Here is a 13,897-nt window from a genome sequence, read left to right on the forward strand (position 1 = left end):
TCTTTGAACAATTATTATTACACTTCGTGTATTATAGAGAGCATCAAGTATTCCAACAACAACAAACACAATCAGGAATTTTTTAATGCAATAAAAGCGTTACATTTTCCAAAATTTGTAAGATAACCTCCCCGAAAATGTGAAAGAAATGGGTATCTTTCTATGATATCATTTATCATAACAAGTGTAAATAAAAAGGTATTTTGAATAGAAGCCTATATGTTTTGACGCGTTCACATCCCTTCTCAACCTAGGATGGAATTGTATTGTAAATATATATCTGTAAAAATTAATAGCATTTATTTCTTACAGTTTTGACCCCCCCCAAAAAAAAAAAAAAAAAAAAAAACATATATAAAAAAAATGTAGAGAATTCTACTTTATGCCAAGCTCCCTCTACTTCGATACAAAAAATAGCCTGATGTTGTTTATTCTTCGATTGAATAATTGGGACATCTGTATAGCTAAATTTACGTTTATCAGTTTATCGTTAATAGTATGTATGGTCATACTTTATTTACATCCCATATGTCCTGCTGCGATGAAAACAAAATGTCATGCAAGTTTATTGTCAACATCCGTACGCGTAAATCAATTACCTTAAATAAATGTATAATCATATGATTATAAAAGCATTCGGGTAGTTGTGAAATAAGTTGTGGTAAAATAGAGGAACATTTTAGTTACCATCGTGATCACAAATTATGTACCATATATAACTCTGTTTAAAGGCCCACTGCACTACCTGTAGCTACTTGCGCCCTCTTACAACAAACAATGCCTAATCGGTGACCATTGGTCCCCCATGATCCTCTTTTTCTTATGTTAACTGAGAGCTGAGTTGATGAGATAACCACCTGTCCAGTGACCTTGCAGGGCGCTCTAATCCCTCCTGTAAACTATGGCAGATAAGCTTTAAAATACTAATTACGTTCTGCTGTACCGATAAGGCATCACATATAAATCAAAGAATGACTTAAAACATTTATGTAAGGTTTACCTGTAACAGTTTACATTCGGTTCATGAAATACAAGAAAAAAAACTTAGTCTGATTACTTGCTAGGAGGAAGACGAAGACGTAGATGAAGAAGTAGGAGAAGAAGAAGAAGAAGTGCAAAAATAAGAGAGGGGGAGGAAGACGGACAAGAAGCAGAAACAAGTAGAGGAAGAAATAGAAATAGGAGAAGACGATGAAGAAGAAGAAGGAGGAGAAAAGGAAGAAGACGAAGAAGTAGGAGAAGAAGTAGAAGGACACGAATAAGAGAGGGGGAGGAAAACGGACAAGAAGCAGAAACAAGTAGAGGGAGAAGAAGAAATAGGAGAAGACGATGAAGAAGGAGAAGGAGGAGAAAAAGAAGAAGATGAAGAAGTAGGAGAAGAAGTAGAAGGACACGAATAAGAGAGGGGGAGGAAAACGGACAAGAAGTAGAAACAGAAAAAGTAGAGGGAGAAACGGAAATAGAAGAAGACGATAAAGAAGAAGAAGGAGGAGAAAAAGAAGAGGAAGAAGAAGAAGAAAACAGAAGAAGAAGAAGAAGAAGAAGAAAACAGAAGAAGAAGAAGCAGAAGAAGAAAGAAGAAGAAAGAAGAAGAAGAGTAAAAAAAGAACCATAAACATGAAATCAGCGGTAACGACTGTATATGGTAATTGGTATTAGTGGTCAGCATTATAATAAAACGTATAGTAGCACATTGTCAAAATCAGCGGTTGAACATTCGTCAAACTAGGGGCATAATATTATGTTTCACGTTTACACAACGTTGTGCTGGGCACTTCAGAAATGACATCTATTATTTTGAGACATTTGCATGGGACTATTGTTCAAATATCACTTGACAAATAAGACCACAAAGGTTCTAAATATAAATAGGAATGATCCCCCTTATATTGTGCAATAAGCTGACCGTTTCGCAATTTTGAAACCACGGTCTATTGACATTGATAGCTAATCAAATTCTTTCAGCAGAGAACCGGATTAATGATCATGATAACTGCTTATGCCTCGTGGACATGCGACACGACATTTCCACCCCTCAATACTTTTAGCACTGATCATAATTTATTCAACAATACATTTTTACTATGAATTAGATATCATAAAACCTTTATTTTTTCACATCCATTACCCACTTCCGTTATCCCACCACCATTATTCTTTGATCTAATGTGTACCTACTGTTTTGTTATGAATGTACTATTTTTAATGACCTTTTAATACTATTGTATTTTGTGCAGTATCCTTGTGTTATTACTTATGTAAATTGCACTCAATTCAGCCGCTGCCATGTACAACGTATTTTTTAATACCACAATAAATACAAAAATAAAGATAAACCAACCCTCAACAAAAGAAGGAATAAAAAAAAAAACCTACTGTGGTAAAATAAAATGTTATTGATTAACAGCTACATCCATCACAGGGAATGCTCACGGCCCCTACGGAGTACTTCTATTACCCTTACTTAATCCTAACCGTTCTAAGCAGTCAATGACTACCTACCGTTTTACTAAACCTGGATGGAGGGTAGCAAATGAAGATTTATGTTCTACCACAGGACATAATAAAGTGGTGGGCGCGTTGAGTATAAATTTCTCGGTTGAAAAAAAAATATAATAATTTCGGATCAATCCTGTCATTGATATGGTGTGCACAAGTGTGTTTTCAAAGTCTTCATTTTAAAAGAAATTGTCACGTACATTATTTAGTAACTTATACCATGGTACCATTCCGGTCTCATAGTAGGTCATATTACGACACTTATTACAGCATATAATACAATAATTTACATTTATAAAATATAGTTCGAGGTTGTGATACAATGCATATTAATTAGTGTCACACAATAATGAAATGATATCATCGATTAAATGGGTTTAAATGTAATTGTCCAAACTTTCTTTTTCTTCAACAGAATTGTATCGTATTTTAAACATAATTAGAGAAGCGAGTTTTGAAAGCTAACGACAAAGCATTTTTAAAAATTTTCAATAATTCCCTAGACGTTAATTGTCATCGGCATTATTTAGTGTGTATTATGAAACTGGTTCTAGAATGTAGTAAATTTAATTGGTCAAAATGAAACCTCATGGCCGTGCACAATTTGTTCTTCCTACCACTCTTTTGGATGAAAATCCGCTGAGTTCACTGGCCAGTTACGTTACTGAAATCACGGACTCAAACACACATAACCGCGCTTCCATGAGTATCGTTTACTTGACTACATGATCAACATTTATGTCTGCTAGACACAGGAAGTAGAAGTAAATACAAAAGGTTAAAGTTCAAAGGTCGCTATTTGCATACGTCAACAATACAGTCATGATCATAGAGCAATAGTTGTGTGAATGTAATTCTGGACGACGCTTTAAACAGACGCATGGACGAGATGGCGGAATATGAATACATAAATAAACGGATGAAATTGTTACATTTTTTTTAATATCTGACATTGACGTTTGAAAAGAGAGGAAGAGAAATAGATATATTTATACAGCCAGGTAACATCAGGCTAAATAGAGAGACGGAAGGAAATTTGCGAAAAGAGAAAAGGGAAGAAAATTTACCACCACGGGTGTGCGTGTGCGTACATGTTGATGTGAGTGTGTATGAACGAGGGAGACAGAGAGAGAGAGAGAGAGAGAGAGGGAGAGATGGTCAATAAAGAGAAGAGGAATAAGAGTATAATATAATATTGGAGAGAAATAGAGAAGTGAAAAATGAGGGAAATTTGGATAAAACAATTTGAATTGAAAAGAGATGGAGAGTGATGTCCCGTCATATATAGTCTTGTGAATTGCTTGATTGTGCGTGGATGTGTGTGTGTGTGTGTGTGAGAGAGAGAGAAAGAGAGAGAGAGAGAAAGAGAGAGCAAGTATTAGAGCGATTGAGAAAACAATTGTAGACATTTTTTTTTTCTCTTCTGTTTTCATATTTTTGCTTGGATTATGGCAGATAATCGCTTGACTTAACTCCTTTTGAAAAATCCTAGATATAAGTTTGGTTTGGTAAAATGTTTTTCAGTTTCATTGAGCACACTTTGATATTGCGGCTAAAAAAAAGAAAGATACATTTTGAATAGACAAAATCCACAGAGGTTAAGCACATGTACGCGCAATTCAAGTAGATGAACGAATGGGGTAAACTTACACAAAAAAAGTATGAACCGATGATAATAATTTCATGGTTGATATAAACCTACAACTTGTAGTGAAAACATATAATAATTTTGTACAGCTTTCATAGTGAAATTATTTTATTAACGTAGGAAAACGTAGAGGTTTTAGCAGAACAATATTATTGCTAATTGACTAGTTCGAAAGTCATTTATTGTTTTGGAAAACCCATTCAAACCAGATTTCTGCTATGTTAAGACCCTTATAAAACTGAAACAACTTGCTATTTTATTGACGTAGGAAATCGTAGAGGTTTTGGCAGAACAATATTATTGCTAATTACATAGTTCGAAAGCCATTATGCTAGAGCGCTATAATGGCAGCACAGCTAAAGCCGGGGTAATAATATCCAAGTTTGGAAGCACTTAGAGACTTATTGTGATTTGCGCTATATAAAAGCTGAATATTATTATTATTATTATTATTATGTAATGTTTTGGAAACACATTCAAACAAGATTTGTGCTATGTTAAGACCCTTATAAAACTGAAACAACTTGCTATTTTATTGACGTAGGAAATCGTAGAGGTTTTGGCAGAACAATATTATTGCTAATTGACTAGTTCGAAAGTCATGTAATGTTTTGGAAAACCCATTCAAACCAGATTTCTGCTATGTTAAGATCCTTTCAAAACTGAAACAACTCGCTCTCCCTCTCTCTTTCGAAATCCGTCCTCAGTCGCATTCGGTTGTAGTCTATCTATTGCTTCAGCTTCTAAGGCCGCTCGTTGATCTAGGGTCGTTTGTAGGTTGTGGTTTTTGATGAAGTTTCAGTCAACTTTTATTCAACTCTCAGAAGGAATAAGCGGGACTTTTGACGGTTAATATGGCACGTGTTTTTATACATGTCTATATATACGACGGGGACATTGTAATTTAAGCTAAGAAGACACTTAAGAGTCAAATGGCGGCAATTAACACGTGTTTGAAGTTTTCAAAGTTAATGACAAATCACTTTGTACAGTCATGTGTTCCTTTTTATAGAGGGACAACTTCCCCGAAGCGGTATGTGTCTTCGTCATGCTTGATGTATTATTTGATTAGTGCTCTGATGTTATAGATGTACAATTTTGACATTTTATTCGTGAGTTTTAAAGGCGGAATTTTGCCCAGAAAATACTGAATGGATTTAGTTCCTAATCTCATTGTATACTGACTTAAAACATTTGTTTTCTTCTTTTGCATCCCGTTATTTTTGGCTGTCTAAACGCAGCTTGAGCCGGGTAAATTGCCAGAATAATCATGCTTATGGTTTACAATACCCAATATTTTTCAGAACTATTCTTGTTGTGGTACTTTAAAAACAAACATGTCAAAGGATATAATCAGAGTCAAAAACAAACAAACACAGTTGGCATCCGAAGAAGATCACAAATTTATACAAAATACTGAGAATAACTTATAACAATAGGACCTACTACAGTTTCTATCAAAACACATTTTTATTATTGTAACAATATTAGCTTCCATAGAATCCATAGAATTCAAAATAGCCTCACAACTGAGATTTTTTCCCACAACCCTTATGGGAAATTCCACATGCGTTAAAAATACTTAGAAAAATAAAACTGTAAACAGTTGATCCTGTCCGACTAAAATAACATGTTTACCATGTTAACTGAAACAAAATGGATGTCTTTATACATTGCACCATTGCCCGAAATAGTACATAATTTCGTAGATTATTACTATTTGAATGTGAACATGTGTCGCGAAAAGTACTATCATAATTGTTACGATTCCTTGTTTGTAATAAGTTGGTTCACTGTATAGTAATCTAGAAATGAATAGCTAGTTTTAAACTCACATTTTTATTTTTACGAGTATTCATTTGTATTGCGTAATATCTGTGCATTACAATGTACTTGTGAAACACGTTAAAGCTGAAAACTGAAAGTGAACGCTAAATAGAGATTATTCGAAATCCCCATTTTTACCATTTTCGTTTCACAATAGCTAGATACACACGTGGGAGGGGAAGGCGAGACTGAAAAATTTGCTTTTTGTTTTCCACAACAAATGTGGTTCAAACTGGCTATTCGTGAGATTAAAATGAACAACAAGCCGACTCGACATCAACCGGTATTCTAAAAAACATAAGTTATGTCAACGCATTTATGGAGTGTGCCAAGTATAAATTTCTTCATCACGTAAATCCAAGGAGTATGGTTAGCCAACCTCATTGATTAGGAATGCGGACAACGTACAACATAGACTATCCATATATACACATTTTTTAATCCGTTGTATTTACCTATCTACTTTCCCTTAATTGGAGTCTATTAAGAACCATAACTGCGTATTTTAAATCCGGGGATAATTTCATCCGAGGGATATTGATAATTTGAGTAAACCTGTGCGGTAACGTTGAAAATAATTATATTGACGCCAAAAAAGATAAATCGTAAACATATCTACACGAAACACATGATTTCTAGAAGAAAGCAGGTCATCTAGAGCAATTTTTTCGGTGCTCTATGCACTATCCACATAAGCCGTGTAAAAGCTTGTTCAGATACGACGCGGTCAACCGCTGTAAAAAAAAAATTACCGCCGCGGTTTATTTTTTTGAACGGATACAAAATGATAGGCAACTGCGCGCAAGAAAGCATTTGTGTGTATTCACTGAGCTCTGTGTTTAGATGCAGAAATATGAAGCGTATTCCATTATACGTCATCATAATTATATTTTATGTGCCTTTTAAATTTTTTAAGGGAATTATCAACATGAAATGAACAAAAGATGAGATTAAAACAAAAAGGCTGCGGGTTTTATCTCGTCATATCAGAATGAGGCTAAAGAATACCTAAAATTAAGCGAAGAAGAAATTTATCTTGCCCCTTAGATTTTCCAATCCGTATTTTCTTTAAAGGCATTGTTTAACAATGTTTCCAGTTTTACAGATCTGAGATGCATGGCCCTACGTGTTATTAGTGTCTGTGATATGGTGTAGGTCCTAATTTGAAGCCCTAAAAAGCGCTTCAAAAAGTAAAAATCTTTGAGTGACCGGTTTTACCATACTCATTTCCCCATTAGGCTGTAGTGTTTTAAAAAAACCGTTGTGAAAACGGTTTCTGATATTTGGAATTCCAATCATGAATTTCTTGATAATCAGACAGGCGATCGGTCTGTAAAAGTCATGGAATTCATTTTTGACCTAAAGTTTATAATAATGATTGCAGCATGAGCTAAATCTAGGATTTTGTTTAGAATCAGAGGCAAAGTGACCTAATACCTTTAAAGATCACTCTCCATCTGTTAATTTTTTTTTTATATAAGTTCGAAACACAAGTACTTGTTTCATTTCGTTAGGAAGTCAAGGTCTGGTTGCTAGTTTCGAATCTATTTTTAGTCTCTGACTGGTCGTGTTGACACTAATCGAAACACGTTGACCTTCTGCTTTGGCTAGAATGACAAATGTCTTTCGAGAGTCGGTTGGTCCTGGAGCTGTAATTTCGATATCTTGGTTTCATATCGGCTCGTGACACGTCTTAATAATTGTGTCAAGTCTGCCTCGCGGAAGTAAACTATGAGCTGCAGCTAGCTTGAAAAATAGTAATGAATTAGGACAAAAATACGACCGTACACTAAAATTAGATAATATTTGTCTGTTTGTCTTTTCGCATTTCTATTCCCTTTCTCTATCGCTTTTTCCTATTTGCGAGAAACCAAAGCGAGTGAGAAAAAAAAATACACTTCACTAAGGTAAAAATGTTATTTCGACATCAAAAGACACCGCATAAGATTTAGGAATGAGAGATGGTCATTTCGCTACCCGAAACCATCCCGTTGTAATCTTCTAAAGTACTTTATTTCTTTATAACGTTATTTCGACATCAAAATTCACCAGGGAATCTTTGACAATAATATACTTAGGCACCTTGCTGCTCTGACATGAGATTTTCGGATACAAAATTATATTATGAAGTAAATGAATTATTAAGAAAAAAATGCAGGAAATTGATATCAAGATTTCGTTAACATCCTAAACATGAATTAGAGCAAGCACACGTTTCTTAATATCTAAATGCAAACGGTATGCATGTATATAGAACCTAATTTTGTAGTATTTTAGAACGCACCGGAAACATATCAGAGACAATGTACAATGTAATCTACATCTTAGCATGATTACATATACCTTATTTTTATAACCGAATTTAAAAGGAGGAGATGATGATGATGTTCACCAGCAATTTTCAATTTCATGGGCGTGGGCCGGGTTGAAGATCATTCTCACGGAAAGACCTCCTTCGAGTCTTATACAAAGAAAATGTTTCTCCTACGCGTATGCACAGACATAAAATCATGTATAAATAATATATTGTATACGTAATCTTATCTGCACAGGTACTATTACATATGTAATAGTAGTAAAAGTAGTAGTAGTAGTTAAAGGCATCGTTTCACAATGTTAAATCTGAGATGCACGGCCATACGTGTTATCAATGTCTGTCATATGGTGTAATATTGAAGCCCTAAACAAAAATTACTCTTCAAAATGATCAAGAAATGCCTCAAAAAAGTAAAAATGTTTGAATGACCGGTTTTACCATACTCCTTTTTTCCCAATAGACTGTAGTGTCATGAAAACCGTTAGGAAAACGCAAAATTTGGTTTCGATTTCTAATCATAAATAACTTGATAATCAGGCAGGCGATTGGTGTGTAAAAGTCATGGGGTTCCTGATTGACCAAAGGTTTATAATTATAATTGTAGGATGAGCTAAATCCAGGATTTTGTTTCAGAATCTGAGACAAAGTTACCGGATCCCTTTAAGGCAAGCAGTAGCAGTATCGTAGTAGACTAGTATAAAAGTAGTAGTAGTAGTAGTAGTAGTACTAGAAGTAGTAGTGATCGTAGCAGTAGAAGTATAGTAGCAGCAGCAGCAGCAGTAGTAGTAGTAGTAGTAGTAGTAGTAGTAGTAGTATAGTAGTCATGTTAGTAGTAGTAGTGGTGGTGGTTGTAGTAGTAGTAGTAGTAGTAGTATTAGTAGTAGAAGTAGTAGTAGTAGTAGTAGTAGTAGAAATAGTAGTGGTGGTAGTAGTAGTAGTAGTATAAGTAGTAGTAGTAGTAGTAGTAGTAGCAGTAGTAGAAGTAGTAGTAGAAGTAGTAATGGTATTAGTAGAAGTGGTAGTATTATAGGAGTAATAGTGTGGTGGTATCGTAGTATGTAGTGGCATTTAGTAGTAGTAATACTGAAGCAGCACCAGCAGTTGTAGTAGTATTAGTAGTAGTAGTAGTAGTAGTAGTACTAATAGTAGTAGTAGTAGTAATAGTATTAGTATTATTATTAATAGTTGTAGTGGTTATGGTAGTAAAATCGCCACGATATTTGGCCGATGTGTAAAGGGTTTCATATCCATATCTAAATCACATGCCAGTTACTTTCACTTCCGACGGCTCCAACAATAGCTATACTTCAGTGTCACTTAGAAGCTATAAGAAGGCATCGAAAACAAAAACAAAGGATGACAATCATGACACAGTAATTATTTTCGGTATTTGGTCAAAGTAGTGGTCTAGTTTCATCGCCATTTTGAAAGAAAGTTTGTTTTGGTTGCACTCTCCTTATCACCTGATCCGATATATCTTTCAGTATCGTTTTCGAAATATATCACATCCAAAATTAATAAATTAATATGGATATGATCGCACAAGGTGGAGAACAATTAATTTGTTCTTTTTTAAGAGCTCCGGAGGAATACCCTTCATGTTTATAGAATAATGGAATGAATTAGCAACAATCGAGTTACCTGACATAGACAAAATTAATGTTGCATTCGTGAGAAATATCAATATAATTTCCGTGTAATCCCAGGTCTATAAGTATGTTCGAGATCACCTGCTTTACGTGGAGAGCTCATTAATAGACTTAAAGTAGTTTTATGGACGGCGTATTAAGAAATAAATAATTATTTGCAATTAATGAATATCAGGAGGTTTATTATTAATCGCACGCCAAAAAATCCCGTATACCTCCTCAATCAGTGTCTGTTGCAAGAAAGGAATGAGCGAAAAGAAAAAGAAAAAACTTTACTTTAAAGATGAAGTTGAGTTCTGGTCATGCGATTGCATTGTGAAAGAAACGGTGTGGAATTGACCAGAAAAGGTTGATCATCTAGCATATAACAATTTGTGTGTATTGCAAGGTTCTGGAATCATCAAAATGATGAGAAGTTTGGCCAAGTCTTTGTAAAGTTACAAACACTGTACACAGAAAGATGTATATGGGACTACACGAACACGTGGCGTAAAAATCCTATCCTGGATTTTTACGATGCTACATGACACATTTAGAATATGAAGGCATTTGAAGAACCATGCTTTTCAGGGAACATGTCTTTTCTAATGTTCTTCCACACTTGCATAATAAGAATGATAACGCTCACAAATTATTTTTCACCTCTTCCCAGAACTCAACCTTCTCTTTAAGAAGCTATTCTGCATTGAGGGACTATGATGAAAATGCTACCCCTAGAATAACAATGGGAATTATTTGCGTATTTACGTATTTTTATTTAAAAAGGGTTATCAGTATCGTAAGTGATATTGATCTTTTCGACCACGCGTTGTTATGCGTTTCGGAAAATGAGCAATACAAAAGATGCAAAGCTATTTTCTTTTGCAACACAATATGATAACTTTACCTTGAAACTTTCTAATACATGATGCTTTAAAAAATAAAAAGCATTTAAAGATATATCTATCTGCACGCTTTTCACCAAAAAGAGGGGGAAAAGGAAAAGAAAAAGTCGAATAAATAATATTCCTTCAGCTTTAGCAATTGGAAATCTCTCTTCAATACTGCAATTCTTATATTTGTCACGTTATAATTCATAGTTTTCGTCAAATCTTCATGATGAGTGTTTATGAATATGGATGAAAAAATGGACATAAACCAAATGTTATGTTAAATAACGAGCATTGTTCTTTGCTCCTGTGTGTGTGTCTTAACCAGGTACGAGGCATCACCAGATAACAACTGTTTTAGTCATTGGGATTCACAACAAATATTACAGCCTTCCGTCGAAATACAATCAAATATCTTTGTAGTAAACAGTCTTTATTCACTTTTTTCCCCATAATAGTAAGTCTTTCTGGAAATTATTCGCAAGGTCAAATAACGCAGCCATGACTATTATTTGTTGAATCACTAATCTTTTATATTTTTTTGCGATTTATTCTCAATTTTACAGAAACAAAACAAGGCAACCTAAGGCGTCCCTTTTCAACGCCACCAAGTTATCCAAGCCATCTGTCACCTACATCAAGGTTTGGCCCTCCTTTCCCGTTTCCGGGTCACAACTTGTCTCCTACACCTCATGTCTCGCAGCAATCTAGGACCGTTTCGACGGGGTCCTCTGCACCCTCCACTGCCACTCTATCATCTGGAGGCAGTCTACAAGATGGTGCGCCGCAGCGGTCAATGCAGCAGGACACACGGCGGCGTGTACCTCCAGAACGGTTCTTCCCTAATTCTGGAGCTTCGTCCGCCGTAGAGGGCGCCGCTCGACAACAACGCACGTTGATGTACCATCAACAGCTGCTCTACGTGACAAAGCGGTTACATCGCCTCGGGTTTGGAAAGGATCCCTTCGGTCGAAGTCAAGAAGCGGGTGCTACTTCACTCGGAGCCGCGCAACCGCAACAAAGCGTCTTTCAGCAACCCCTCCACCAATTGCAGCAACTTAACCCGCAACGCCAGGATCGATCAGTTCATCCCTCAGGTCAATCTGCAGAGCTATGTGTCGACGAAAGTGGTAGTCAGACAGCAACGACATCTCAAGGAAGCAATAGTCCAGTATCCCAGGCGTCCGCAATGGTAACATCTGATCCAACGCAAGCACAGAGTCCACATATCCGTGGTTTCTTCATGCACCAACCTGTCAGACGCTGTAGCAGCGTCTCTCAGAGTCCTACGGGAATGCCCGCTCTATCCGGGATGTTCGGCGTGCAGACGCCGTCGCAATATGGCCGTGCGGTCCAATCCGACGCCACCATACGACAGCTTCTGCAGCGCCAGTCGAACCAACCGTACCCGACCTCGGGCACCCCTATCCACCAACTGCACCATCAACATCAACGGTATGTGCAACAGCAACACCATCACCAGCAGGAACACCAGCGACGTTCCCAAACGCCCATTCGTAAAGCTCCTCTCTCGCAGCAGTTAAGTGAAGGGAGCGGTAGCGTGAAGCCGGCAGCCGTGGGGCCGCGACGTTACTCAGCGCCGTCATACACCACCGAAGTCGTAATGAAAAAAGAGAGTGGTGATCAATTCTCAAACCATGGTGGAGCCACAGCCCAACTCACTGAAAGCACCCAAGCTATGGACTCGGCGGGATCAGAGGGATTGGAACCACTCTCTTACGTACAGAGGGGTAAGTCCTATAGCCATGCTGTTGTTGTTGTGATGGTGGCAGTGTTTTTCCGTGTGGTTACCGTTGCTTCTATGGTACCGGTGTTGTTGGTGTTGTAACTCGGGGTATTAATGTGGTTGTTGATGGTGTAATTGCCATTCATAGTATCGATGTTGAAGGTCATAGTGGTGATGATGGTGGTGGTGAGCCTGGTTTTGTTGTACAGTGTTGAGGTAACATAAAATGCTCTCCTTCACCATGTTTTTGACGTTGATGTTGTTAATGTTCTCGTGTAATTATCACATAGCATCTTCACCTCGTTTTCATCTAAGAATAATTGAAGTATAGTAAGCAGCAAAGAGCTTCTTGTTTAGATTCAGAAAACACAGGAACACAACGCCCAAAGAATAGCGGGCTATCATTGTTGTTGTCATTCAATGTTAGATGGCGCTTTTCAGTGTCTCCAAGATTATTTAGGCCACCCTTCAGCGTCTTTATGTTGCTGATGAAGGCGGAGGGATTAAGCTGAACGGAAGAATGATTCCCCTCTTTTTCACTTCATAATCAGACTCTTGCCTTGTCACCGGTGTGGTGATAGGCGATTGAAGGGGATCCTCTTCGGGTTTTGGGGAAGGGGCTCCGGGTTCATAGCCGAAAGAACTCCTTATTGTTTATTTCCAGCGTGAAATAGGAACAACGCGCGTTCCAACCGGCTACCATTGTCCGATTTCGGCTTATCATTCATACTATGACGAATGCGAGAAGTTTCCAATCTTAGTATTCTCGCTCCCTTTCTAACAGTTAGTTTTGTTGTTTTAAACGACTGGTAAATACGCCTATTTTCCGTTGTCTAGATATTTCGTCCAAAATGTGAGGTTTGTTTTCTTTTACAGGGCCCCGTTGCATAAAACTTAGCAAGGAAGGTAATTTTCCATTGATGTTAGTTTTCGTAAAAACCTTGATTTTGTTTACCGTTGAGTGATAATGCCTTGGCAGTTTAAGGTATGATGTAACCTTGCCTCTGATTCTAAACAAAATCCTGGATTTAGCTTATCCTGCAATCATAATTATATACCTTTATGTAAGAAATTAATCCCATGACGTGTACAAGCCAATCGCATGCATGTTTGATTATCAAGATATTTATGATTGAAATTCGAAATTTCAAAAACCGTTTTCCCAACGTTTTTTATAACGCTATAGTCTATTAGGGGAAAAAAGTATGGTAAAACCGGTCACTTACGAGTTTTTACTTTTTTGAAGCACTTCATTATCGCAATGGTTGTAGGCAGTGGCGTACGCAGGATTTTCAAGGGGGGGGGGGGGGGTTTCCAAAAAAACATACATAAAACATACAC

The 13,897-nt window shown here is 36.8% G+C and overlaps 1 protein-coding gene and 1 long non-coding RNA gene across 2 annotated transcripts; both read left to right on the top strand.

Annotated features, from left to right (window-relative positions):
* The first annotated feature begins 548 nt into the window (after positions 1-548).
* LOC115925323 lies at positions 549-1,043 on the top strand. Its single transcript, XR_004064622.1, has 2 exons — positions 549-723; positions 914-1,043. It is a non-coding gene; the product is annotated as an uncharacterized LOC115925323 (long non-coding RNA).
* An 8,775-nt stretch (positions 1,044-9,818) lies between these two features.
* LOC105446264 (atrophin-1-like) lies at positions 9,819-13,145 on the top strand. The gene is made up of 3 exons (XM_030988794.1): positions 9,819-9,837; positions 11,376-12,560; positions 13,108-13,145. Exons 1-3 carry the CDS (start codon positions 9,819-9,821, stop codon positions 13,143-13,145), a joined length of 1,242 nt encoding a protein of 413 aa, XP_030844654.1.
* The last annotated feature ends 752 nt before the right edge of the window (positions 13,146-13,897 follow it).

Source organism: Strongylocentrotus purpuratus, unplaced genomic scaffold, assembly GCF_000002235.5.
Source record: "Strongylocentrotus purpuratus isolate Spur 01 unplaced genomic scaffold, Spur_5.0 spur5_scaffold_18, whole genome shotgun sequence".
Lineage (NCBI taxonomy): Eukaryota > Metazoa > Echinodermata > Echinoidea > Camarodonta > Strongylocentrotidae > Strongylocentrotus > Strongylocentrotus purpuratus.

Coding starts and splice junctions, on each gene's coding strand:
- LOC105446264 (XM_030988794.1), top strand. Junction 12,561..13,107: donor ACTCTCTTACGTACAGAGGG/GTAAGTCCTATA, acceptor CTTCATAATCAG/ACTCTTGCCTTGTCACCGGT.